Source organism: Labrus mixtus, chromosome 1 (genome assembly GCF_963584025.1).
Source record: "Labrus mixtus chromosome 1, fLabMix1.1, whole genome shotgun sequence".
NCBI classification, from domain to species: domain Eukaryota; kingdom Metazoa; phylum Chordata; class Actinopteri; order Labriformes; family Labridae; genus Labrus; species Labrus mixtus.
Genome location: NC_083612.1, coordinates 6258222 through 6285194, shown reverse-complemented (window position 1 = coordinate 6285194; position 26973 = coordinate 6258222). Strand labels below are relative to the sequence as shown.

General features: G+C 44.3%; 1 protein-coding gene across 11 annotated transcripts in view; it reads right to left on the bottom strand.

Moving 5' to 3' along the window:
* ppfia1 (PTPRF interacting protein alpha 1) overlaps window positions 1–26973 on the bottom strand; it is a 45003-nt gene that overhangs the window by 16438 nt on the left and 1592 nt on the right. For all 11 annotated transcript variants that reach the window (XM_061045845.1, XM_061045765.1, XM_061046087.1 and 8 more), the window contains exons 2-16: window positions 23833–24093; window positions 12892–12993; window positions 11505–11669; window positions 11276–11350; window positions 9511–9612; window positions 7583–7816; window positions 7213–7359; window positions 5286–5420; window positions 3692–3775; window positions 2982–3113; window positions 2750–2812; window positions 2093–2172; window positions 1852–2002; window positions 319–542; window positions 6–237 (exon numbers count right to left, since the gene is read on the bottom strand). In XM_061045845.1, the coding sequence (XP_060901828.1) occupies window positions 6–237; window positions 319–542; window positions 1852–2002; window positions 2093–2172; window positions 2750–2812; window positions 2982–3113; window positions 3692–3775; window positions 5286–5420; window positions 7213–7359; window positions 7583–7816; window positions 9511–9612; window positions 11276–11350; window positions 11505–11669; window positions 12892–12993; window positions 23833–24093 (2187 nt within the window). The remainder of the gene's footprint in view (window positions 1–5; window positions 238–318; window positions 543–1851; window positions 2003–2092; window positions 2173–2749; window positions 2813–2981; window positions 3114–3691; window positions 3776–5285; window positions 5421–7212; window positions 7360–7582; window positions 7817–9510; window positions 9613–11275; window positions 11351–11504; window positions 11670–12891; window positions 12994–23832; window positions 24094–26973) is intronic.

Genomic DNA, 26973 nt, shown 5'->3' with positions numbered 1-26973 from the left:
GTTACCAAGGTCATGACCCCCATGCGGTCCATTTCTCTGTTGGGGCTGCGGGGGACGCGTCTGGGGGTGGAGTGACCAGAGCCCGGGGGGGAGCCGCCCAACGAAGATCCGGCACACAGTGACGGAGGGATGGAGCTCATCGATCGGAAACGCCCTCCTAAGCTTTCCCCGCTGCCCACCCTGCACTCAATCTCCTCCGCACGGATGGCGGTGCTCTCCTTCTCCTCTTGGATCATCCTGGTAAACGTGTTCACAGAGAAAAAGTTAACTAACAAATAAACGACGGGCTTGTTCTGGTAGACGTGTAGCCGCTGATACCTTATTTCATTGTTGATGGCGTCCAGCTGCTCCTGCAGCATTAAGGCGAGGGTCTGTGCGTCCGCCTGGCCACCGGGGGACAGCAGGTCCACCGAGCTGAAGATGGTCTCTCGATCCTCCTCCAGGTCCGAGGCGTCCATGTCACTCTCGAAGGCCTGGGCTACGTTGGCCAGCACGTTGGCCTGCTGCATGCGCTCCCACTCCTGCTCGTTCAAAGTCTGCACCTGGATTCATCCATGCAGGTACCAAACAGGAAACAGGAAGTGGAAAAATGATTGAGAAATGTAAAGAAACTAAAAAATTTCAGACAGTAGAACACCGTAAAATCTGGTCTACAAGACGCAGTTTTTTAAAATCTAAAACGTTGTCTGCGTCCTTTATACCGGTGCGTCAGTCTACCTCTATGAACGCCTGAAACACGTCCTTCATTTACCACGTACGCAGCCGCCATCATCACACATTTCCACACGACCTGATGCCCATCCAGTGTTTATTACAAGCTGTGCTATATGATATGTAGCGGTGCAGAGCAGTCTAGGGGCGCCACTTTTTAACAACGTTTCTCCCGCATGAGGTCAGTACGGTGCGTTTAAAGCAAACGGTGGTGTAATGTTCAATGGGCAGAGATACTCACGGGCTGTCTGTACTTCCCACCTACCAACAAAGGACTGAGATCTGGACTAGCATACTGTAGCTAGTAGGAAAGCAATGCCCACAAAACAAAAATAGGCGTTACTAAAAGACCCAGCTGCACAGAAATTGCACGTTCAATCAATACGCAGAAAGAAAGTTTAAACCTCTTTCCTCTCTGGGAAACTGATTCTGATTCAAGATTCATATTCATTCATACTCTAGTACGGTCTGTGCTCAAACAAGGAAGTGGACCGCGTTATGACATCATTCTAAACGGCTCCTGGCGCTTTAAAAACTATCGTATCCACACAGCACGAGCCTGTTTGCCCTCTGAGCTGCACGGTAGATGTTGAAGTAGGAAGAGGGTCGTTGTTGGTGTCTCAGAAATAACAAAAACATCCACAGTTAGCAGGATGCACTCGAGTGGTTGCCATGGTTACTTCTGGAGAGGGGGCTCTAATGCGTTAACGACCTTATATACCGGTGCGACTTATATTCCAGATTTTACAGTAGATATTAAAAGCAGACAAAAAAAAGGATCAAAAGACAGAAAAGCAGGCGGGAAGGCATTTTTTTTTTTCTTTACTGCATGACACATGTTCAGGTTAACGGTCACTGTTATCGTCACACTGACTTACATGTCGCTGATGTCCAGAGTGGAAGCAGACAGAGAGAAACGAAGAGGAAGAACATCATCAGAAAGAACTCAAACATCAGAATGAAGCAGGCAGAGAAGTTTAAAGGGCGCTCACACAGATACAACGCACAAAGTCGCTTTCAGTGAATTCAATTTGTCACAATATTTTTCATTTTCATGGCAATAAACATCTTACAGGAATAATTAAGTCCCCTCGTTCAGCTCTGAACAGGTGGAAGTTCAGTTGTTAAGACAGAGCTCACCTTGGACGGCTCGTCCCGGAGCGCTGCCATGCGTCCCTTCTGAGGCCGCCTCAGCACCAGAGCGCTGCCGTAGTGGTCCGAGTTACTGTCCATCATGGAGGAGGCCGACACCGGATACCTGAAATCTGGAGTGCTGCCCAGCTGAGAGCGTCTGCAAACATACGCACACACACACAATCAGAAAGAGTCAGAGAGGTTCAAAGGTTTAAAGCATGAAGTGAGAGAGAGTGAACTGACTTACCCGTGTAGTAAGGAGTTACTCCGGCTCCTCCCCTGTTCGCTCTCGGCCCTCATGGTCTCGATCTGGATCAGGAGCTGCTCCTGTAAGAAATAATTTATAGACACAGTGAACATTCGGGGGAGAAAGATGGACTGTAGCTCAAAAAGCAGATGCATGGAGTGCTGCATGGGTGGGATAAGAATGTGTCCCTCTGGTGATCTTCGGTGTGGGAATCTAACTCAGAAGCTATGGAAGAGGTCTGAGGTCCTGAAGGGGGGAGGTTATTTAAAAAGTCTTATACAGACTCATCAAAACATGCCAACATGGCCGAAACATGCTGGCACACCCCCGACCTGTCAGAGCTCCTCCACCGGCACACTCTCACTCCAAGGTCTGCAGACGCAAACCTCCTGCCTCCCCCCCATCCTGCAGGACTAACTATCTGTCCTGGGGGGGCAGGGCTTCCTCCAATGCTGCTCCCACCCTCAGCACTCCCAAAATCCATCAGAGACCCCCCCTTCACCCTCTCTCTTCAACATCAACCTACAACCATGAACAAACTCTCCTCTCATCCTCGTTCTCTTACATTATTTCTTCTTTGTTTTGTTTAGTTGTTGTTCTTTGTAAAGCGTCTTTGAGAGTTCAGTAAAGCGTTAAATAGAAATCGAATGTTGTTACCTTCTCATGGTGAGACTCCTCAATCAGCTTCTTGGTGTGATCCAGTTCTCTGATCAGAGAGTTCTGTGAAGACACAGCAACGAGCTGGTAAATAAAGTGTGACTGGGAAATAAACTGCCATCTCATACTAAGAGTCATGAGACACACACACACACAGTGGAGGAACAACAAACATCTATTGTTGCAGATGAAACATGACGTCAACGCGGATCATCATTCATGCATTCTTCACCTTATCCTCCAGAGCGGACATCCTCTCTTTGAGGTGAAGCTGAAGCCTCTCGTTCGACTCTGAAAGGAGTTTGTCCACCGTCTCCGACAGACGCTTGTTGTGCTCCTCGTTCATCTTCTCTCTCTGCCGCGCCTGCACAGATAGAAGAAGAAGAAGAAGAAGGCAGAGGAGTTATTAATGTGTCTATAGCAGTGAAGCTCCAGAGACGCTAAACTGACAACAAAGAACTGCACTGCAGAAACTCAAATTAAAGCAAACGTGTTTGTCTAATTTCTTGTCATTAATATCTCTTCCCCCACATTCAGATGATGATGTTGTGCTCTGCCTCTGGTCACTTCCTGTTGGCACCTCTGGTCACTTCCTGTCAGCACCTGTCACGCTTAAGGCCTTTGCAAACTGAGTCAGTTTTTTGTCCGTCATTGTTTATTTCGGAACAGAATTGATTTTCTGCTTTTTTTCACACCCATCCCCTTTTGTGTGTGTGTGTGTGTGTGTGTGTGTGTGTGTGTAGTGTCCCTGTGCCAATGTTCAGGATCAGTTGCTTCGTGGAAATTGGGCCTTTACTCTCTGATGTTCGTCTGCCAATGCAGAAAGCAAACATTCTTTGCCGAGGAATATAAAAACTTTGCCACCAGAGATGATCAGTGCCACCCCGTCATCAGGACGATGAATTAGAAGCAGGTGATAAGAGGCGACGGCAGATTTCTCACCCTCAGCAGCTCCTGGTTCTTCTCCTCCAGCTGGGCCTCCAGCTGCCTCAGCCTCTCCTCCACGTTGCCATGACGTTCCTCCGCCTGAAGACGGAGAAAAAATAAAAGGAGTCATTTACATCTTTTCTGCACTAAGGTATCAAGGAGTGCAAGATAACACAATCCTCTAATGAAAGTGTCGCGAAGTACTGGACTCTGCTCTTCCCCCCTTCAGGTGTTTTGTCATCCATCCTGGAGAAGGAGCTCGCTGAGGAGCGGCCTGAGCTCGACCCCGTTTGAGGTTTTAGTCCTTCAAAAGGATGGGGGTCAAAACAACCTGAAGAGCTTTTAAAGAAAGCGTCTACGTATACATAAACTACTCACTAGAGGGCGAGAAGCTACAGCAGCTGCAGAAGGATGAAGCGATTATAACTCCACAGAAAGACTAAACCAAACACAGCAGCCCGGATTTCCCAGAATGCAAATCTACCACCGCTACAGGCCTTAATAATCATCAGTGCCTCGTGGAAGAACAGTTACTTTAATATTTCCTGGTGTGGTGAAAACACAATCAGTGTGTGTAACCAGCTTATTGCTTCTTATCTATGGAAGAGATGTTAACATTTTTTCCTGGTGCACAGCCTGTTCCAGTTTTAGTGACTCTAACGGGCGGGGTCTCCGCAGGTCTTTGAACAAATCAGCTGGCACTTCCTGTTTGTGTTAGATACCGAACAAGAAAGGAAAGCTCACCAGCACATGAAGCAACAAACACACACACGGGCGTACAGAGGAGGTCATGTCAGGTCAACATGTCTTTAGTCTGCCACTGACTTAACCAGGAAAGTAAAGATTCACTTTATTTACATCCCGTTTGTTGTGAACACTGACGTCACGTTCTATCAGCCTGGTTGTGTTTCAGTGACGGACTAAGAGAGGAGTGAGAGTCTTTCTAGTTTCCCTGGGGAACAGGTTTATCTGGGTGAGTAGAACTGATCTACCTTCTTCAGAGTCTTAGCGCCTTTAGAGCCACACAGAACACACTACGGGTTTGAAACAGAGCATGACAGAGAGACAGACAGATGTGAGACGGAGGTGAAAACACATCTGCACAATTCAATGTAATGAGTGGAGACAGATAACGGACAGAGCATGACATCATAGACATAACTCAGCGTGGAACAGGTAGACAAGAAGATGATATGCACATGCATGTTACATCAAAGTGAGGATGAAAGATGTGGGAGAATCTGTGCAATGAGAATTCATCAGGGAGGTAACTCAAACAAGAATGAGTTGTATTTCAAAGTTGCACTGCGAGCCAGTTCCAATACTAATAAGGCGTTGAATTGCCCGTGTAGGTTCAGCGGCAGCGTGTTGTCCAAGACAAAGACTCAAACTATAAATGGATAAAAACATGAGGCAGACCTCTAAAAATAGGTCCCTGTGGATATTTGGAGCAACATAAACAATGGCCTCCTCAGCAGCTTCCGCGGGGAGCTCGAGGTTGTTCGGATGTAAAGGAAGTACTCCGGCTCACTTTTGAATCTGTTTCATAGAATCCTGAAAGTAAAATGTGGGTTTGAGAACAGAGGTGGGAGAGGACAGGTGCTTTTACCTTGGTGAGAGCAGCTACCCTCTGGGCTAGCTCGGCCTCCACCTCAGGCAGAGTCTCGGCCTTGCGGATGGTCTGCTGCAGCTTCTGCTCAGCCAGCTCCAGTTTCTCTTGGAGCTGCCGGTTTCTGTCCTCGGTCTAAAAAACAAACAAAACCCAAGAGCAAACAGTCGTTAGCGTGATGGTTAAAGACGTGTCTGTGCTGCATACTTCGCTTGGAGCTCCACAAGGTTAAGAGAGAAACAGAGAAAGGCGAGCACTTGTGCATTTGGTCGGGGAGAGACAAAGGGAGAGGGGATGTGTAAGGGTGGGGTATGCAGGAAGTTAGGATGAGAGCATTCATATTGACACAAAGAGTGACAAAAACCCCCATGAGAAAGAGGAGAGTGACATCTCCATCTGAGCGAGTACATGTATAGAAACAAGCCAGTGTCTTTGAGGCGTCCCATTCACAGCCCGCTGCGCCGGTCAGAGCGTGAATACAGCAGGAATTCATTAGCAGGGGTTTGGAAACTGGCAACGAGAACCACAGACGACTCCTGCTGGCAGACCAACACTGAGACTCCCACGCCAAAATCAACCAGGACTCATCCAATCCACGTTTGAGCATGATAGCATACTCTTTGCGCCCCACTGGATCCGTTTCTCTCCATCCACAGTTAGAAGCCTGAACAGTCTAATACATGACCCTCCAAAAACTTCTCGTGTGTGTGCCAGCGTAAACACTGTTAAGTGTTATGTCCTATACTGTTGATGGGGGACAGGGGGCGCACAAACACCAACACACTAAACAGGCACTGGTGTTCTCAGCCAAAACGGCAGCAGTGTTCCTTGTAGGGCTGATAACACCACCGGACGCAGGAATCACCAGAAAATAGCACACGTCCTGCTGAAGTTGGTAACTCATCATAGCAGTAAATCTAAATAGCAATCAAAAAAATGGGACTAATTGGGGTTTCCAAAGTGGTGCAATGATTTCATTTTTTAAAGATTTCAAGGCTTTAAAAAAATGCGGAGCTTCATTGCACAACGACGACGACAACAATATAGTCCGAGGAATGTTTAGCCCGAGCAGTTATTCAGGTAAGCAATAAGGCACCGTGTCCCACCTGGCATTTTTTCCAGGCAGGAAATTGCTGACTGTGCGCTCGGGAGTGTTTGCATGAAGCGTACACTGAGAATAAAAGTGCTGCACGTCCGTCTTGTCTCTATGACAACAGTCTGTCTATAACGGCCGCTGTGCGACCGTCACTGCTTCGTTACTTTTTACTGTGTGTTTTATATTTGAGATCGTTTTAACCCGATCAGACACGGAGCGAGGAGGATGTGGGGACAAGACACGATCTGTAGGAGGAAAAACTGCAGTGCTAGGGACGTCAACAGCGCCTTTCTGAAAAGTTGAACATTTTTCAACTCGAAGCGTTCGGAGTGGGTGCACGAAGAAGATGCTGGGCACAGCGTTTTTCCTCTCCAGGTGGCTGCCTGCGGCTTAAAACGCTCTCTACTCATCGGAAACAACTTAACAACTGTGTGCTTTTTAACAGCGTTCTCGTCAGCTGTTCTGCATATTAGGCAGATATCAGTTTGTTTTAATAGATTTATTCAGAATGAAGCGGTGCTGGTCAGAGCTGAGTGTTGTTGTTGTTTATTCTCCTGCAGAAACTGGTCAAGTGATCGGGGCGTGATTCATCAGGGAAGGAGACTTTATGAAATATGAGATCATAAAAGGAAACCGAAGAGGACATCTGCGTCATGATTTCCAAAACACATCTCAGGGGTCGTTTTTAAATAAAAACAGGGTCAGAAAACGTCTCCCAACGTCTCCGTCTTGGTTGCTTAAAGACACAGCTACAGCGTGGATATTGGAAGTGAATTGTACACAGGTGTGGACGTAGACAGTGATTCTATGAAAGAGTCAAAGGGGGCGTACTTGTCTGAAGAGAGAATCCTTGTTGGCCACTTCGTTCTCCAGCTTGTCGTTGAGGTCGTGGACGGAGGTAGCCTCCCGCTGAGCTGCCAGGTAACGCTTCTCCAGGGTGGTGATCCTCTCCTCCATGTCCTCCTTCTGAGCCATCGACTACACACACACAGAGCAACATTTACATTAGTGTATATGGTACCAGTGTGACCTTGACCCTGACAGTCTGTCCTGTTACTTTAGCCCCACTGAGAGAAACGTAACAATGGTAAGGTTCACTGGATGCTAACACAACAAAGAGGAGACGTTGTAAAGCATCGTTCAGGTCTCTTCATCAGTCTCGTCACTTTGATGAAGACAACAAAGCAGACGACACACCCACCTCTCTCAGGTCTCTCTGTAACCGCGTGTTCACGTCTTCAGACTTGATGAGGTCCTTCCTGGCCGTGTCCAGGTCCTCCTCCAGCTCGTTGATGCGTGAGACCATGGCAGCCATGCGCTCCTTCATCTGGCCGAGATCGGCCGTCTGACGCTCCACCACATCCTGCAGCTCACCGACCTTCCCGAACCCGAGTCCCGACTCCTCGTCCTGACTCAGGGAACCGTCCGAGGAACGCTACAGGGGAATTCACACATGAAGTTAAAGAATGCACAGAGAGGATTCATTTAACATCAGTCAAATAAAAACACAAATAAACTCTGACCAAATTGAAACAATCCTGCTAGTGGCTACAAAGCATCCCGGTGAGATCCAAGACATTATTATTTAACTTTAATTAAGTTTGATATTTAAGAAGCTACAAAACACAGACATCCCATCAGCCAAAATATCGTATTATGCACTTAAATCACGACCCAATTTCAAGGTTTTCAGGTCATTATGTTTCATAGACGTACAAACCTTCAAGATGTATGAAATACACAAATATTTAAAAACACTCAACATATGACATTGAAGTCTGCAAAAATACAAACTAAGGCACTTTGTCAACTGCAGAGAGGAGACCTCATGCATCAAAAAGCAAGAAAGGAGGAAGGTTTAAAGGAGATCTCGTCTGCTGATCTGTGTAGGTGACGGACTGTAAACTGAATCAAAATAAGACGTTTGAGGACATCGTCTCTAGCTCTTTGTTGCACATCTCTCTCCTCTTTTTTGATGTTTCAGGACTAAATTATCTTCGCACAAACCACATTTCTTCATCAATGAATTCTTTAGTTTCTTTGTTGTTCATGAAGTGTTCCCTCTGATCTGAACTGTTCACCTCAAACATCTCATTAACTTGAAGTCACCCCCGTTGGCGTGATGTCATTTTGCATCACGATCAAGCCAGTTATACCTACGCTATCAATCCCGTAACAAAAGCAGCTACGTCTAAGCTGTTCCTCCTGCACTGACTGATTGATGTCTTATTATCTTAAGCAGAGACGCAATGCAGGTCCCGCTGTCAGCGAGCAGGAACCTGGACTGTTTCCAGCCCCCCCTCCTCCTCTTCACCTATTTGCATCTCAGAGTAAGGCACAGCTAATCATAACATGCCGGGGCAGAAAGGTTCAAGTCTCCTCAATAAATGGAAGACAGGAGGGAAATAGAGAAAGTACTAATGCAGGATTGAAGTTTACACCTTAAGCTGACCACACATTCCAGATGATTTTGGGCATGATATGCTCCCCACAACGCTTGGGGGGCGTGGCCTGATTAAAGGCTTATTGTGTCAGATTTTCTGTCCTAATAACCCTGAAGTGACTATTTTACTGCTCCAGATCGAGTCAGAGACTCCCCGCTCTTGTTGACATGTTTGATATTCTGCAATATCTGCAAATTATATAAAGCTGCACATACTCTGTCTTGTCAGAGTTCATCTGTATTGTTTTTCTTTATTGCAAAACACACAGCAGGACAGCCAGCTGACCACGTCCATCGTCATCCATGTTTGTTTTTCTTCTGAAGTCACGTTTGATCAAGCGAGTTTCTGTGAGATCTCGTATCTGTGGAATCATTTCTACAACAGCAGGTGTGTGGTCGTGGTCTGGCCGAGTCCTCTAGTTTGTGCATTCGAGGATTAAAATGTTAAAAAATCAGTTGAAACTGTCCTCATGTCTGTGCCCTCCATGTTTTTAAAATCAGTTAAGATTTGAAAAGTGTCTCGTCAGTCGTCAGCTTAAAGCTTATTGACTGTACACAGCATTCCCTTTACAACATGTGATAATATAAGAGTAAATAAAACAGCATATATCCTCCATCATAGACATTATTTTAAATCCTTTATGCGAACAGATGCTTGACACTTGCTACACACACGGCGAGCGTACCTTGCCGTTAGTGCTCGGCGTGTTTTCAGAGTTGTGGTTGACCTCGCTCGTTCCATCCGCCAGCCCTCTCTTCTGGCTGCTCTGCTCCCTGAGGTAAGCCAACTGGGGAGAAAACACCGGTTAGTCAACACCTTTTCTGCTCATTCATTGGCTGTTAATAACCACCTTAACTGCAAATCTGGTTAACCACTTAACAACGCGCACTGAACCTGCTTGATTCACTTGTCATGATGTGTTGTTTTTTTAACTCCACTTCACTGACGCAAGTTGTCCATTTGTGTGTGTGTGTGTGTGTGTGTGTGTGTGTGTGTGTGTGTGTGTACATGGATACAAATAAGCCCCGCCCACAGCCTTGATTTCAGACCACAGTTATACTGGTTTTGACTCTGCAGCAGATAATAAACTCAGAGCCAGCAGGAGGAAAACAAAACAGAACAAAAAAACGGCATTGCCCCGAGGAAGTGAGGTTACTAATAAAAGCAGAGTGGCAAGTGGTTGATTTGATGTGTGTGTGTGTGTGTGTGTGGTCCAAGGCGGATTCCCAGGAACAAAAGATGACTGCAGCATGAAGCAGAGAGGAAATCTAGGACACTCCTCAAAGATCCTCTGGGCCCTTTGTCAATCTTAATCCCATTCAGCTCTCAGTGGACTGAAGACTCTTCCTCTCTTTGTGCACATTTGTAAGTAAGAGTCACAAGGTTTCTTTTTTTTTTTTTTATTAGACTCAGCGTGAATGAAATGCTCTGATCACATCTGGTGTTTTTAAAAGGCCGTAACAGTTTGTTACAATCTAATATAAGATAAAGGCGACTTTTATCTCACCGTCTGAGGCGCGTGTAAAAAACATCTCCTCTTTCAAAAGCAGAACTTCATTCTTTCCTGAATCATGTGGTCACTCCGAGGGGCGTGACGGTTTGACTTTGAAGATTTAACCACACAAAGATGATGCCTCGGTAACCCGCCCAGATATACATACTATACAGACATCTGTCTTTTTTTTTATTCATTTAAGATGAACTAAGATCAATGAACAAGTCGACAGTCTCCCCTTGCTCTGCATCGCTCACCTCCATGTTCATAGAGTCTGACACGTACTCTGCAGGTTTATGAATGTGCTACAAAAGGGCTGAAAAAACTACTAAATGGATAGTCGACTAGTCATCAGTTCCCGAAACTGGTAATCTGTTCAACTGGGCCTCCGTACATGTGTGGTGGTGACTGTGTCTGTAGAGACTCTGTCCTCTGACTGGATTTTACTGTTCTGCTTTGTTCTGGTTGACTCGGGACGTTTCTGGGTGGAGCTGGTGTGTTTCCTCCAGCCAATGACAGCGCAGCAGGTGAGTTTAGGAGTGGATGCAATTCAGTGATTGGACGTGATTCAAACCGGTGAATATGACGGACGTGGACGTAGCAGCAAAGAACAGAAAATATAATCAGAGTGAGGAGAAACACCAAGTGGCTAAAGCTTGTTCTAAAACGAGGGTGAACGTTGTGTTGTCTTTTACTCGTGGAGTAAAGTTGGTCTGCTTCCTGTTGGACAGGCAGGTGACAAACACCGGCGGTTAGCTTGTGCTAGCGTGCGTTAGCTTGCAGTAAACGTACAGACTACATTCTGCAGTGAGTGTGAGTTTCTGGGAGCGATGGGCCCAGGAAGAGGGGCTTAGTTTGAGAGAGTGTGTGTGTGTGTGTGTGTGGTAATAGATCTAAACATTACAGCCATCAGTGAACATTCATTAAAATAATCTGGGGGTCTTTGTTGACCTACTTCTTTGTGTGAGATGGTGAGCTGCTCCTCCAACGCGCTGCATCTTTCCAAAGCAACGCGTAGTCGCTCTCTCACCTGAAAAAACGTGGAAGAAAATATAAACAAATCTGAGCAACTTCCCAAACCTTTGCATCTCTTCCCTCTCTTTACACTGAAGTATCTGACTTTAAATGTACACATGATTTTATCTGCTCCTTTCAAACACTCAGACACAGACACTCGGTCGTACCTTCTCATCGAGGGCTTTGTGGTGTTCAAAAAGTGACTTTAGGGCTTTGAGGACTTCCACCTCACTCGAGACTCCAGCTGGAGACTGGGCCTGTCTCTTCACCACCGTCATCCTCAGACTCCGCTCATGGCGAGACACCAGGCACTCCAAATGCTCCAACAGGAGCTGGAGACACAAAGGACGGCGGGCACAGGTTCAAAAGTGATCAAACTTACCGTACAGTAGTGCTGTCATGTTTTCAATTTATTTTACTTTGAATAAACTAGAATTTGACACAGTGATGTTCAAACACATTCAACCCCCCTCTGCACAGAGACAAAACATTTTATTACTTATTTTTAGCGTAACAACAATGAGCCTTAAAGCAGCAGCCTGTTGATGATCCGCAAGTACCGACTCATTATTTAAATATTATTTGCCACAGAAATTAGTCTCTCAACTTGATAGGGATCGAGCCCAGCTCTCCTTTTATTTACAATATTTCCTGCTGACGAGCACAGAGGTTCATGGCACACAAATATTTGCGAGCCAGCTTGGAGAGTTGCGAGTATCTCACTGCTCTGTGTCTCTCCACCAAAGCAGTGTGCTGCTGTCTGCAGAGAGACGAGTCTCCATCATGTAAATTTGTATAATCTGAAACGGCCCTCGTTGAATTTGTTGCAACATTACCGTCTTCATTTACTGAGGTCAAGAGTGCATGCAATGGTCACGTTACACAGAGCGCGCCCTCTTTGGATCAAACTGCAGACTACTTCAGACGGCCTGATTGACTTTAGTTTGAATGTGAACTTTCACCCCCAGGGTTGGATAGTTGGAATTGCTGTCAATTTGTATCCATTTTGATGTAATTTGCAATTCCTCTGTAGAGGTGGGTTTTTTTATTTTTGTTGAATTAGCTTCAAGTGTGAGTTCAGGTTTGTCATTAGCATTTTAATGTGCATGTTTCAGTTTTTTAAATATATAATTTTCTGCTTTTGTCTCTCTGAACTCTCTGCTAAATATAGATGAACTGTGCACACGATGTGCAGGGGCAGTAAGGTCATGCTTAGAAAGAGAACAGACTGACAACACACTGGCTGAGTTATGTTTCCTGCTTCTTCTCAGCACAAACAGCTGTCAGTGAGAAAATGTATCCTCACTGGCTGAAATATTTTGCTGATTGAGCAATTTGAGACGCTCAGAACTCGTGACAAAGGTTTTGATTATGACATGAGCCGATTTGTACACCAGTGTTATGACAACCATCCATATGCAAAACAGAAACACACAGGAATCTGACGCAGGCTAAACTCTCCACAGTGTTGTATGGTGGGGGAGGTCGTGAACTTTTTGAATGTGTGCTTTTCGTTCATTGCATTCTGTGTGTGTAGCAACGCTGTCTACGAACCCGTGTGTTGTTTCTCTCAGCTTTGAGCTCTGCGATCTCCTCTTCCTTCTCCAGAAGATGCTCCCGGCACACGTTCACCTCCTTTGTTAGCGCAGCAAACTCCTGGAAAAGAAAACAACAAACAGAGAAACTTGTGACGGCTGCTTTCTAAGATCAGTTTTGTTTTGCAGGCTGCAGGTGACATGTGGGAACTGTTGCTATCGTTGAGACAGGGAGCGTGGATATTTAAAGCGATAACTTTGAGAGAGGATGCTGTTATGTCCTCCAGAGTGAACATATTTCCCTAAAAGTTGATGCAGGTTGTGATTCTGGTTTATGCCCTCAGGTAACACCTGCATCAAGGAGGGTTAAAGGTACGTTCATGTTTACAACAACGAGAAGAAAAGCACAACGGCTACCGACAACAACCTGTGCGATACACTACCTGAACAGTACTTACCACACAGACGATACTTAGGCAAGACAAAAGAGCACAAAACTAAGCAGACACTGGACAGCAATCAGGCTAACAAAACAAACCATCCTGACATTTCCTCCACGATGTAGAGACAACAAAGTGGGCGACTTATAAACGTTGAAATGAATCAACTGTTCCATCATCAGTGCTCTCAGATGTCTATTTAGGTTCTCAGTCATCCAGGGTATGTTAATTTAAAGCTTGATCTAAAGGCAACTGGACTGGTCTTCAACAAGTCCAGTTGCCTTTGGATCAAGCTTGGAATCAGTGCTCCACTATTTGTGGATTCTGGGCGTACATTTCAATAAATCAAAGGTGTTCTTAACTCGTCATAAACGGGACAATTCAAGAGAAAATTACGTTCTCCTCGTCTCCACGTTCACACAGTCCGTTTTCCTCCGGGAAGTTTTTAAATCTGCCGACTTCAAAAGCAAGAAGAAGGATTCCTGTTCTCAAAGGAGCAACTAAAGATCTCTGACTCATCAAGTGTGCTTTAACACAAAATTCAGAAACTCAGTAATTTCACTTGATTTGACGCTGTGGTTTTTAATTTTTGGTTTAGCTTAAAGTATTGCCTCTCAGGTACGTCCCTCCTGTAAACAAACTGATTGAGGTATGACATCTCACTTTAAAACTGAAGCTTCCTCGTCGATAGCCTAGTGGTTATATTGCGCACAGCGGCCCTGGGTTCAAATCCGACCTTGGCTCTTTGCTGCATGTCATCCCCCCTCCCAACACTTCCTGTCTCTGTTCAGCTGTCCTATCCAATAAAAAGGTAAGATCGCCAAAAAAAATCTTTCCGTGCCTTGGTTAAATGTTTTACAGGTAACAGCTGCCAAAGATGTCTTGCACTCCTCTAGGATGCTCGTTACAATAATGTCATCATCAACAAGCCTCCACACATGCTGAAATATCCGGTTAAGCGCTTAAAACATCAGGATTGTGTAATTTGAGTGTGTTTGACGTACTGCTGATGAATATTATCAGCAGAAACACAAAAGACAAAGGGATGGAATGAGGCAGGGCGGGACAAACCACTGTGAGTAAGAGAAGAGAGGCGCAGGTGTGTGTGTGTGTGGGTGAGGGGAAGTAAGCTGAGTAGATTAGTCATTTGTCACACACAACTTAGAGGATAAAGCTCAATTAATAAACCAAGCTAATATACTCATATAGCCTAACCTAATATAAATGGGTTACTTATATACTGGTTACATTCTGGATCTACATCATACATACTGAATTATCACCGCCTTGATTATGAGGACAACATATCCCTTTATTAGAGCACAGGAAACTAACAAAAACAAGGTTTGATGTTGACCAAGAATACGACTGAAGACAGGAAATGAAACAGCAGAGACTTCCCTAAACACACATCGACATCCATAAGAAAGAGGAGAATAAAATGTACCGCCCCTCTCTGGAGAGCTGCGTTCAAATAAACTTCACACAGCTCACATCTTCCTCAGGTTCTCTGCAGACTATACAGTTGTGCACACTCACACACACACTTGCTTTCAGGGATTACACGCATGGTTGGATCTGAAGAATGTGCCATCCTGATTTTTTGCCCTACTAAAACTAGCACAGGCACCCTGAGTGGTGAGGCCTTCTTTCTACGTTTCCAAGGGTTGTGTGTGTGTGTGTGTGTGTGTGTGTGTGTGTGTGTGTGTGTGTGTGTGTGTGTGTGTGTGTGTGTGTGTGTGTGTGTGTGTGTGTGTGTGTGTGTGTGTGTGTGTGTGTGTGTGTGTGTGTGTGTGTGTGTGTGTGTGTGCGTGCGCAGAGAGGGGGTGGGGGGGCTGTTGGAACGGATCGTCCTTTTCAGTCACTACCACAACTATTCTCTCTTCCCTTCAATCCAGCCTCTGAGCTTTTCCAGCGACTGGCACAGATTCTGCTTCGCTAAAGGAATAAGAGGGGGTTTGCTACTGGCTACAACCATGATCTCCACTCTTTCCCAGCCAATGAGAGGCCATGAGAGGCGGGCCCAGGGGTAATTACAGAGTGGCTTACTTCCTACATTCCAGAGCAGACGCTGAGGTTGAGTTGAACAGCAACATGAAGATTTCTCGATGCCTCTATCCGCCATTTATGACCCCCTCCATGTTCTCGTAATGTTGCTTATCTAATCAGCTGCACAAAATAATCAGAGAGGAAACACATGGGAAGGTATGCAACTTCTAGTAGGGGAGGAGAAGAGGAAACTTGGATCTTTCTCCGTTCAGTCGTTGGGTCAAAGCAAAGTCTTGAAATAAAACCCAGATTGAGGCATCGAAACCGGCCCACAGATACTCCCACCCACTTTACAAACTGCTCACATCCCCGACAAAGACCACATAATATGAGACACATGGTCCTCTTTACGGGGAGACTGAAAATGAAGCTGAACCTTTTTATACGGGACAAAACATGCACATTACGTACATGAGGGGGGGCACTTAATAATATGTAAGAAGTGAAGAGGATTTCAAAGTAATATCCTGTAAATTAACACTTCATTTATAATAGTTTTTGAGATATACTTAGGATGTGAAAACAAGGATCCATTTCTCACCAAAGCATGAAACTTGGTGCACATGCTCAGTTTGGGGACACAAGTCTTTACCCAAGATTGTCAAAATGTTTGGTCCTTTAATACTTAAGATACCTAAATGTGTCTCTGAATCATGACTGTCTACAATGAGTGAGAAGCTCGAGTCCCGCTGGCTGTGTTGTTGTCAGAGCCGTGTTTACATGGACGGGACGGCCGGCTCTTCCCCTTGTGTATAAAAGCTCTTTTAGTCAAGAACTAGAGAGAAGAAGAACATACTCACTGATTATTTGGATGTTAGTAAGAGTTTTTAGATCACGCTCATTCTGTGTCAGTTTACATGCAATGTGAAGCTACGAGCTAACTAAAGAGCGCTAACATTAGCATGCTAAAACAACAACGCAGTCGAGCACTTTACAAGCTTCATTTACTGAAAGGTAAAGAGGCGAGATGGGATCAGCTGAGCCAGCGAGGGAGCGCAGCAATGTGTGTGTATGTGGAGCTTCTGCTGTGCCGTGCTTCCACAACGCCAGAACGCAATATACATTCACAGACTGGGACACCAAAATTAGGCCGAAGACGTGATGACGGATGAGCAGAGCGAAAAGGGCTAATGAATGGGGGCGAATTTTCAAACACATCTGGTCACGTGGAAATGTGTAATGGCGGCACTTGCTCTCGTGGTCACGACAGCATGCGTGTCATATACTGTGTGTTTATACTGGTATATGGTATTTGTCGCACCAGTATTTAGAACGCAGCCCTATATAAAAGAATCATATCTAAGTTTACAGTTTGGGTATCCTGACACTATAACCAAACTATAGATTCTGCATCATCCCTCCTGACGGACAATTTGATGTCAGGGATTAAAACAATTCCATATACATCACCATGAACTGTCCGAGTGAGTAGTGCAGGATAAAACCTGTTGTGTACATGTTGTGTGGAGTTGCAAACGCTTAATCCTTTTGTTCATTAACTGTGACAATACAGACGGAGCACTAGGCATGGGTCGGAGAGCTGGAGAGCTGGAGAGCTGATGAGATGCCTGCAGGCGGTTAAAATGTTATATTCAAACATGTCAGAGGATTACTCCAGAGCCCTATGTCAGCTTATATTTTCTGTAGGTCCTCATTCATGTTGCCAACATTTCAAATAGGTAAGGAGGGCGTAGATATCGAGGGATTGGAATTCAAAAGGTGCATATGACTAATGCATCCCTAAATATATGAATTCAAGTCAAACATGCAGATTGAACGCAGCAGAATCAGACGCTCGTACTGTACATGTACAAGTGCAGCCATGTGTATTCAGGCGTGATCCCATTGCTCCCTGCAGCAGTGTAAACTGGTGTGTGGCTCAGCCAGTTTGGATGAGCGACATGCTGGTTAGAAGTGGACTGAGCTGCTCTCTAAGCCTTCGAACAGGGGAGGGGATTAAGGGGGAGGGGGGGGGACATAAAAAAAAATGTGTGCCAACCTATTAAAGGAACCGCGTATGAAAACACGGCGAACACACAAAGCTTTTCAGGGATAACTGGACTCTGTGCCGAGATCTTCAACAACTCATTCATGGAGAAGAATAAGATGTTCTTGTACTTCATTCAATTAAAAGATACCAAAACAATGCTCCTACCAAACCCGACAATCGAAGTAACCTCGGCGTAACGCAGGGTAAAACATCACAAACTGTGTACATAACATCTCTTTAAAATCCTTTAAGGCTCTCAGTGTCCCTGAATGTGTTTTTTTTTTGTCAGGGCTGGTTGGTATGGCAACAAATATGAGATCTTAAAACAAACAGTAAAATCACAGATTAAGGCAGTTCATGATAAAAATGTGTTTCTCTCAGATGCATCGGACGTCAGGGGGGCTCCCAGGTGCCTGAGCTGATGCGAACACAAAGTATAATTCACTATATTTACACCCCTGTAAATTTCGCCTTCAATCTGAATGTCGTAGAGGTGTAATGGGGGAACAAAGTGATCCCACCTCTGTACCGTCCTTGGAGATCGTAACAGAGGTGAGAGGGGATCAGCCGTGCCAACAAGGGAGTGCAGCGCTGCCGCGTGTGCGTGCATGTCTGGCCGTGTGTGTATTTGGAGCTCCCGCTGAGCCACAGGACATCAGGGGGGCTCTGAGCTGAGCTGATGCTAACACACACGTCTGGCCCCGTCTACATCAGCCCTGTTCAGACCGCGTTTTCAAGCCGTGATATTTACGCTCTTGTGACGTTTGGCCTTCAACCTGAATGTTGCAGAGGCGAAATGGTGAACTAAGTGATCCCCCTACTGTACCGTATTCAGAGGTGAGACCAGATCAGCTGAGCCAGCGGGGGAGCTCTGTCGCTGTGTGTTTGTGCATGTCTGGCTGTGTCAGTGTGTAAGTTGAGCTCCTGATATGCCGTGTACGACGAAGCGCAATGTGACTTTAAAAGATTATTTCACCAACGCAGAATCAATATGAATGTACAAAGACGTGATGAAGGCTGAGTTTAGATTTGGCGCTTTTGCAGAAACTGCATCTGAAAGCGGTATATTTTTAAATTTGGGAAGGAGGGCGGGATCTCGGGAGGCAGGACACAACATAAAAAAGACCCAGATAAAGGTGGATCATATAATGACAATTTATGCCTTTATATCAGTGCGATGGTGAGCTTGTCATGTTGACAGTATCCACTAAAGAGCAGAGAAGAACAAACTGGCAAGCAGAAAAAAGAAGAAGTTTCATCCAATGCACAGAGATTGCGCTGGTTGTGTGATATGAACGTCATCACCGCTGCTCGCTCTCAGGGAATCTTCCTGAATTTTTCCCTGTTTTGTTTACACATCGGCTCACTCAGACTTTATTCTTCTTCTGGCACATTTGAAGCTTCGTCCAAAGGCAACTGGACTTGGTCGAACATCTTGAAGACGAACAACCTCCCTCTGAAAAGCCTTCAGGATCTTCAACCAAGTCCAGTTGCCTTTGAATGAAACCATGAATTAACCATGACCAGACTTCTTCTGGCACAATAAACATCCTTACTAAACTACTGTATGTAGTGGTTGCACTCTTGTATAATGATGTGTAAGAAAGCAATATGGGCAGAAGATCACATTGTCAAAAAAAACGTGACAATGCCCTTAATCTTAAAGGCCGATCGTTTCAACGCTACAAGGGAGGAACCGACTTCACTGCAGCTCTGATGCTGCTGAAGGGAAACAGAACACAGTGACGCTTTTCTCTGTTGAGTCAACAGAAAGCTCAAGAATGCAAAACAGACTCCAAGTGACAGTGGATTTAATGAACTTTAACATGGCCTCAGAATATCATTTAGTTTCATCATGTCATGTCGACTTTCCCTGAAGGATGCTGTTGGATAAGTCAGCATTGCAGATGTTTTTAAAAAAACACTCTTTACTTTACACAGTTTTGTTGGAAGTATTGGTTCTCTTTTTTGGATTCTCAAAATCTGGCAGCATATCAGAGCAGTGCAACCGATTAATTGGTTTGAGAATAAGCTCTCTTTCTTTGCTACGCCATATGATGGTCAGACTGTTCTGGATTTGGAAGTGAGATCGGAACCAATAGGCCTTCCTCCTGCATAATGACTTTAGCTGTTCTTAAAAGCTTACAGCGTGTGCTGAAATCTGACACTGTGCAGAGGGCATCTGTTCTCTTGGAGGAGGAGGACTCACCGTCAAAAACTAATTAGACAACACAATGGTTGCTATTCAGAGCTGCTTAGAGCGCTGCCCAAACACAGACAGAGAGAGATGAAGTTCATCTATCGGAGGTGAGCCGACGCTGGTTTATCCAGAGGTCATAGGAGGTCTTTCTCACAGGTTCACCACTAGGAACTTACACTAAAAACAGGAAACAGGGAACAGGAACAGAAACAGATGCACAAGAAGCTGGTTTTCATGATCATCATACCAGAACTTTAAACCTTGTTATGATACTAGAAACCCGTCTCGCTCCTCTAACGCCTTTATTACTACCTCCAAAGACTGTACAGAGATAAATGGTGAATGAGCTTATGTCGTTCTTTTCTAGTCTTCTGACTACTCAAAGCTCTTTTACACTGCAGGTCACACCTACACATTCACACACTGATGGCAGAGGCTGCTGTGTAAAGTGACCATCAGAAGTAATTACGGTAATCCATTCATATAAAATCATACGCCGTCAACGAGGAGCAACTTGGGGTTCAGTGTCTTGCCCAAGGACACATCGGACATGTGGCTGCACGAGTTGGGGATCGAACCCCCAACCTTCCTGTTGAGAGTCAACTGACTCTACCAACTGAGCCACAGCCGTCCACTTTTTCCATTGTTATTTGAAACCTTCTGGCCTGTATGGAAGATTTAAGTCAGATGACCCACAATCCCCACCTCCAGAGGCTGATGCCTCATCCATTAGGCCACTGGGACCTGAATACTACCAAAGAAATTTTTGCTGGGAAAAAATGTGTGGAGAAAATGTGTGCAAAAAGCAGAACAAAGAATGTAAAGCCTACTTCCACTTCCACTGTCTCTTTAATTGCTTTCACAGTTGTAGAAAACAGCTTGAATTTCACCTACACCTGACACAAAGCTCAGCAGGTGAGGCTCGAGCTGAAGTAGTGCAAATCCTGAGTGACACAGGAACACAGGAATGGACTTTTCTGCAACATGTGAGCACCATATGTATAGAAATACAATCGAATGGACTGGAAATATGTGCATGCACTGAAGAGATATCCAGAAGACTACATTTGGATGTGGGTCAGACCGATGTTGCCGGCACAATGCACAAAAAAGGAAAACTAAAGAACAGATAAGGACCATCCCACTGGGAACGCTGGCGTTTGACAGAGCCGTTGACGTGTGAGCAAGCTACACAGGAATGTTTGTGCATTCCAGATGAAGGGTACTCTCACCAGGAGGGAGGAGACAAAAAAAGAAAAATGCACCTCCCCTCTCCCCTCTACCTGCCCACTCCAGCCTGAAGAACCTGATTTATGGAAAATACTATTATTAAGAGTCCCTCAGTAAGAACAAATCTGGTTTGAAATCTGACGCTTTTACTGTTTCTTTCAAGAGCAAAGACAACAAGAAGGCAAGTTGACAGACAGCTGGAACTCAAGCAAGAGGTTCTCAGGCAGCAGTAAAGTTGCAACATTTGTTTTTGCGGCAATCTTATACTATCTGATATGTTTAAGCCTCCTCCTGAGGTTTTTAAATTGACTGATCAATTAGAGCTTTCAAAGTTTACAAATGTCCTGAAAACTTTTACATTAACCTACATGCACATAATGAAACTGCCGCATCATGTTTTCTGTCCAATCAGATCTTCTTCACTATTCTGATAAATGTTAAATGGACTTCAGCTTGTATGGTTGCTGTGAAGGTGCCACACTTTACTTAGTGTAGTCCTCGAATCTTATTCAAATGTGAGAAGAGAAACCCCTCAAAAGGAAGTTCTGTATCTGAGATGTAGAAGCACCGTGCACTGAAAACCAAGACAAGTCACAAAGTGCATTAACACCAGATAACAGCAGAAGTGCCTCCACTTTATTATCAGCTATGTTCTTTTTTGCCTCCGGCTACAAATCCTTGGAGAGTTGGCAGGAAGCCAGATGATCAGCTGACAATCACAGCATCATGAGCAGCAGCGTACACGAACACAAAAACACACAAAGACACTCAAACGTATACACACACACACACTTATACTTTGGTCTAAGTGAGATATCAGAGAATGAAACTGAGATGCTGACTTTTGATGCAGTGTAATATAGAAAAGGAACAACAAAACGCATCTTAATCTTATCTCTAATTCTTGTTTTTGCAACACATACACACATTAACCTGAAGCTTAAAGCAATCAATGACATTTTTAAAAACTTAAAGGAGGATGTTGTTTTTTGAGAGGGCTCTCTGACAACATTTGCGTTGTATAACTTGTTTGTGCATTCCAGATGAAGGGTACTCTCACCAGGAGGGAGGAGACAAAAAAATAAAAATGCATGCTATAGTTCCTTTGAATTACAGGTAGCTTTGATGTAAAGGCAAATAGAGGACTCTGTTTCTTCACCTGCGTCGTTTTTTTTTCCTCAGGAGACCCCCCGCCCCTCCTGTCTCCAGCTGTGTGGTGCATGTGTGAACAACCAGATCAGGAGAATATTCAGAGCAGTCCTCCTGGAGTTATCTCGATATCTGACGTTATCTCGAGTTATCTCGATCTGGAGTTATCTCGATATCTCCAGGAGTGCAGATGTGAAAAAGGCTTTATTTGCTATCAAAAGGCCTTCTTGTAATCTTCATGTTTTATCCGTTTTATTTAATAACTGTCTCTTCTAGTCAATCATTGTTTTAGTCGTTTCTATTTTATGGTTTTATTGTTGTGTATTGTACTGTTGGGGTTGTTATGTTCAGCAAAGCACTTTGTAAGGTTGGATGTGATAAGCATTTAGAAACACAGTAGGAGCATTTACAATTTAGTTTGAGATTTTTCTGTCTGTTCAACACTGCAGCACTGAACGGCGTCCTACAAGCGTGTTCAACATCACTTCCTACTATCCGATGTTCCAGGAAGCTTGTTATCCTATCAGGAGAGCACCATGCTATCTTTATTTTGTTTTCTGTATGCAATGATCCCTCACAATCTACAGACCTCTCTTGTTTTCATCTGTTATCTTCTGAGCTGTGATCGCTCACCGTCTGCACGCCGTCTGTTCCCTCACTCGTTTAGGGCTTGACTCACATTTGATCAAATTCATAAATTCAACCCAAACACCAACAACAACAGCAGGGTTTAAATTATTACCACTCTCTAATGCATCATTAAACCTGGAAACCTGATCCCTTTGGTTTCAATGTAAGACCCCAGCGGGCAGAAATATGAGTCGGTAATATAACGGAGAGCTGCAGCAGATGGACAGAGTCTGGACCACGAGTCCCTCCATGTTCAGTTATGCAAATATCACAAATAAAGCCACAACTTGGTCAGCACTATAAGAGTAAGGAAAGAATTGTGCAGTAATTAAAGCACCATGTTCGAAAAAAGAAACGCTACAAAGCTTTTGTGTTCTCTAAGACGCACTGCAATAACGTCTAACCTTACAGAAACACTCTACACTACACAACCTGTAAACAAAGAAACTAAACTACTGTGGTACAACACTGCCTCTCTTCTCTGCTGTTTACATTACTTGCTGCTATTCATCATACAAAGTCACTTTAATCACTTGTCACTTTATCTTGTAATTCTCTGCAAATACTGTCTCAATTCCCCCCAGTTAACTTCATCATTCATTTTGTACTTGTATATACCCCCTGTTTTTATTTTTTTTTATCTTATCTATTCTGTTTAATGTGTATTTTTGAGCTTTCTTGTCTGTGCTGCTGTAACGCCCGAATTTCCCCTCTGGGGATCAATAAAGTACTATCCTATCCTATCCTAAACAATCCACATGCACAGGACAACTCGTGAAGAAATGGCTGAGATCAAACCACGTGTGCCTGGTTCACCTTTGTGCACACGTCACAGCACCGTGCAGTCAGTCGGCCGAACAAGAACGGACTCTGGTGTCACTTCTCTCTACTGTGAGAGAAGGTCGTGGACTACAGTCACAATCAGTTTCCCCATGCAAACAGTTTGGCATCTAGTGCTTTTATTTTGAAGGTGGACAAACTGAAGTGTGGTGCTTTTATTTTGAAGGTGGACAAACTGAAGTTTGGTGCTTTGTATTGACGAGCTTTACTACTGAAAAGAGTAACTAATTTACTGAAAGAGTAAAAGTCTACGTTCATGACATAAAACAAAAGTATAGACACTAAAAAATGGCTCTCCACTTGAAGAAGGGAGAAGGAACAGTGGTTTTAGTTTTGTAGGAAGGTTACGTGGAGGAAGCAGCTTCAGAGGACAAATCTCTTGGAATAATATATCATAAAATTGAACTCTGTGGCTGTGGCCCTCACACTCACCTGGGGCAAAGCGGTGTTCAGTTGTCTCTGCAGCGAGTCCCTTTCATGGCTGACTTCGTGCAGTTTGCCCTGAGTCAGGCCCAGGTTCTCCTGAGTCTCCCTCAGAGTGTCTAGAAGACGATCCCTCTCCTCCAGCATGGACACCATCAGCGACTCAAAGTGACCCTCTGAGTCCGACTGCAGGGGAGAGCCTGAGCCCCGACGACCACCGCCGCCTCCCCCTTCAGCCTCGCTGATGGTGGGCATCACCTCGCACATCATCTATAGCCCGGGTTTGGACGGAGCAGAGCGGGGTCGAAGGACAGAGCAGGAGAAGAAAGAGTTTAGGTTATTATTTAAAAACATTACTGTCATTTTTTTCTGCTGTGACATGCTGTGAAAAACTTCTTCTGCAGAGGACCAAACCCCCCGTCTTACACAAAACCCTTTAAAAGAAAGTTTAGCCAGTAACTCCCTCACTCTAATATAAACAAACAAACATAAGAAAATGTAAACTCTTCACAGTGAGGTCAGAGAATCATCCTACAAACTTCTTTCTTCTTTTGCCATAACATTCTCCAGATATAATTTTCAGAGATGTAAACAAACTTTGAACTTGTTGTAGTTTGCAGCCAAATTTAAACATATGGATCAACTTTTAAAAACTAGAGAACAGTTTTCTATGATACTAAAAAAAAGACTTCCGTCTGGAGGTGAAATGGATCACAGTTTATCCGTTATCTGTTCAGATCGTTCCCCAGGATCTGAGTAGCAAAATGAAATAAATGTACAACCGCTAAATCCCTGTGCAGCATCTCAGTGAAAAGAATACAGCATTAAAGTTGTCATGTAGTTGCCATGGAGATCCACTGTACAAGTAGAAAGACTGTTCAGTCTTTTAAAATGTACTTTCACACAGAAATGGGTCGTAGGAGAGCGTTGATATTTCATTGTTTATGATAACTTTGTATCAGATGCTGCTTCAGCTTTCTCCCTTCCATGTCAGCGTGTCTGTTTATCATGCACGTATCAGCTGGTGGTTACAGGTAACAACAATCACAAACTCAACGATAGTCATATAACAGACAGAAGCGCAGTGTTCGTTCCAAAACCTGAAGATTTACATCCTAAACGCACGCTCCCAGTGTGTTTTGTCTGACTGGCACTGCACCCGCTGCAGCATCAGCCTGTGAAAACAACACACACACATCCGCTACATGAACAGTGTGTGTGTTACCTGTTCAGCCATGTCAAAGCTCATATGAGGAAAAAGGAGTTTACTGGGACTCTGCTGCGTCGCCCCGTTACTTCAGTGTTGTTTTTTTCTAAGTCACATCTTACCTCAGGAGACCCCCCGCCCGCCCTCCCATCTGACAAGAATATTCTCCCGCTGTGAGGAGCATATGTGAACAACCAGGTCAGAGGGATTTCAGGAGCAGCCCTCCTGATATATTCTAGATATTTTGAGGAGTGCAGACGTGAAAACGGCTTAAGACATACAGCAGTCAAATTCTGGTACCTAAAATGAGTTGAGATCAAACAGGTGACAGCAGGTGGGCTAATGAGCACACCTTAAAGGTGTCTCCAGGAAGCTGAATCTATCTCTGGATGTGCAGAATCAGGAATTCCCCTGCAAGCTGAAAGCTACGTCCTTTTTCTGGTAAAGCTTTGTAAACAAGGAGGAGCTTTGCCAGGACACGAGTGTAGCCTCCGTTCAGGTTCCAAAATGCAATTACATCATAAAATCAGAAGTAAGGAAAATTTAAATGGAATAAAATAAAACTGATAGGGCCCCGTACAGCTTATTACAGAGGCTGATTAACTGAACCTATTGTTACTAATGGTGAAGTACTGCTGTTATACACTTCCCCAGAGTTAGCTGAAGTTCTCCCACATTGGTACCGTTTATAAAAGTCCAAAGAGCCTTTAATCAATCACAGGCAGCTAAACTAGCCGTGTCTGAAGCTCTGTATGTGACGTCAGATCAAGGAACAGCTGGGCAGGAGGTCTGGGGAATTAGAACCGCCCTCCACACCAAGGAGCTTAGGTGCTGTAGACAGACTGTTCGACAAAAAGCCAAGAATCATGTGAGCTGGATTTCACATACCCACAAGGGACAACAGTTTACAAGTGGAGGAGGAACTCAGCGGGAGCCGAGTTAGAGGCTACTCCTTCATCTCGCAGTCTTTGCATCCCCTGAGATGCCAAAAGCTCTGTGTGCGCTTCAGTGCACCAACGCTCGACTGTATCTTCCACTAACGGCGTTATAAAACTGGACGTCGTTACCTGTTCTTACACACAAACTAAAAAGAAAGAAAAACAACCTGCAACCATTCACAAACTCAAATTTCATGTTTAGATGACGACTAAAATTTCTGATGGAAGGAACAAAACTTAACCTAATTTATTTAAAGCAAAACACAAAACCAACGCTCTATATCGAGGTCAAGCCACTCAGGCTCAACAATGTTTATGAGGGGGAGGGTCACTCAGCATCCATGAGAGGGAGTGACAGATGGTGGGTCTAGTGTAAGCACAGAAATCCCAAACGTCAAAAAGTAAAGATTGACAAACCACGGTCTGACAGCAGGACACGTTTAACGACTTCAACTTTAGGAGGATTTATTAACACAGGGCAGAGATGATACAGGAGGAACTGAAAAGCTAATCAGGCATGAAGGAAGACTTAAAGGAGCGGTGCAAGACATCGACAGAATTCAATTATAAATCGACCTTACTTATTAAAAGGTTTAAATGTCAGGAATAGAAAACACAATTTTTGAGAATCGAGTCTAAAAGTGGAGAAAAAAAACTAAATTTCGAGAATGAAGTTGAGATACAATTTTGAGAATAAATCAAAATGTTAAGGATACAGCCTAAATGTTGTTGGGGAAAAAAGCCTAAATTTCAGGAATTTATTTCAAATTTAACTTTTCAAGAAAAAAGTCAAAATGTCAAAAATGAAGTAGAAATATCGAGAATAAACACAAAATGTCGTGGAAAAAAAGTCAGGTATACGGTTGAAATGTGGAGAATAAAGTTGAAAACTATTTTGAGAATAAAAACAAAATATTAAGAAAAAATTTCAGAAAACTCAGGAATATAGTTGAAATAAGATTCATTTGAAATGTCCGGAAAAAAGTCGAGAATAATGTTGAAAAA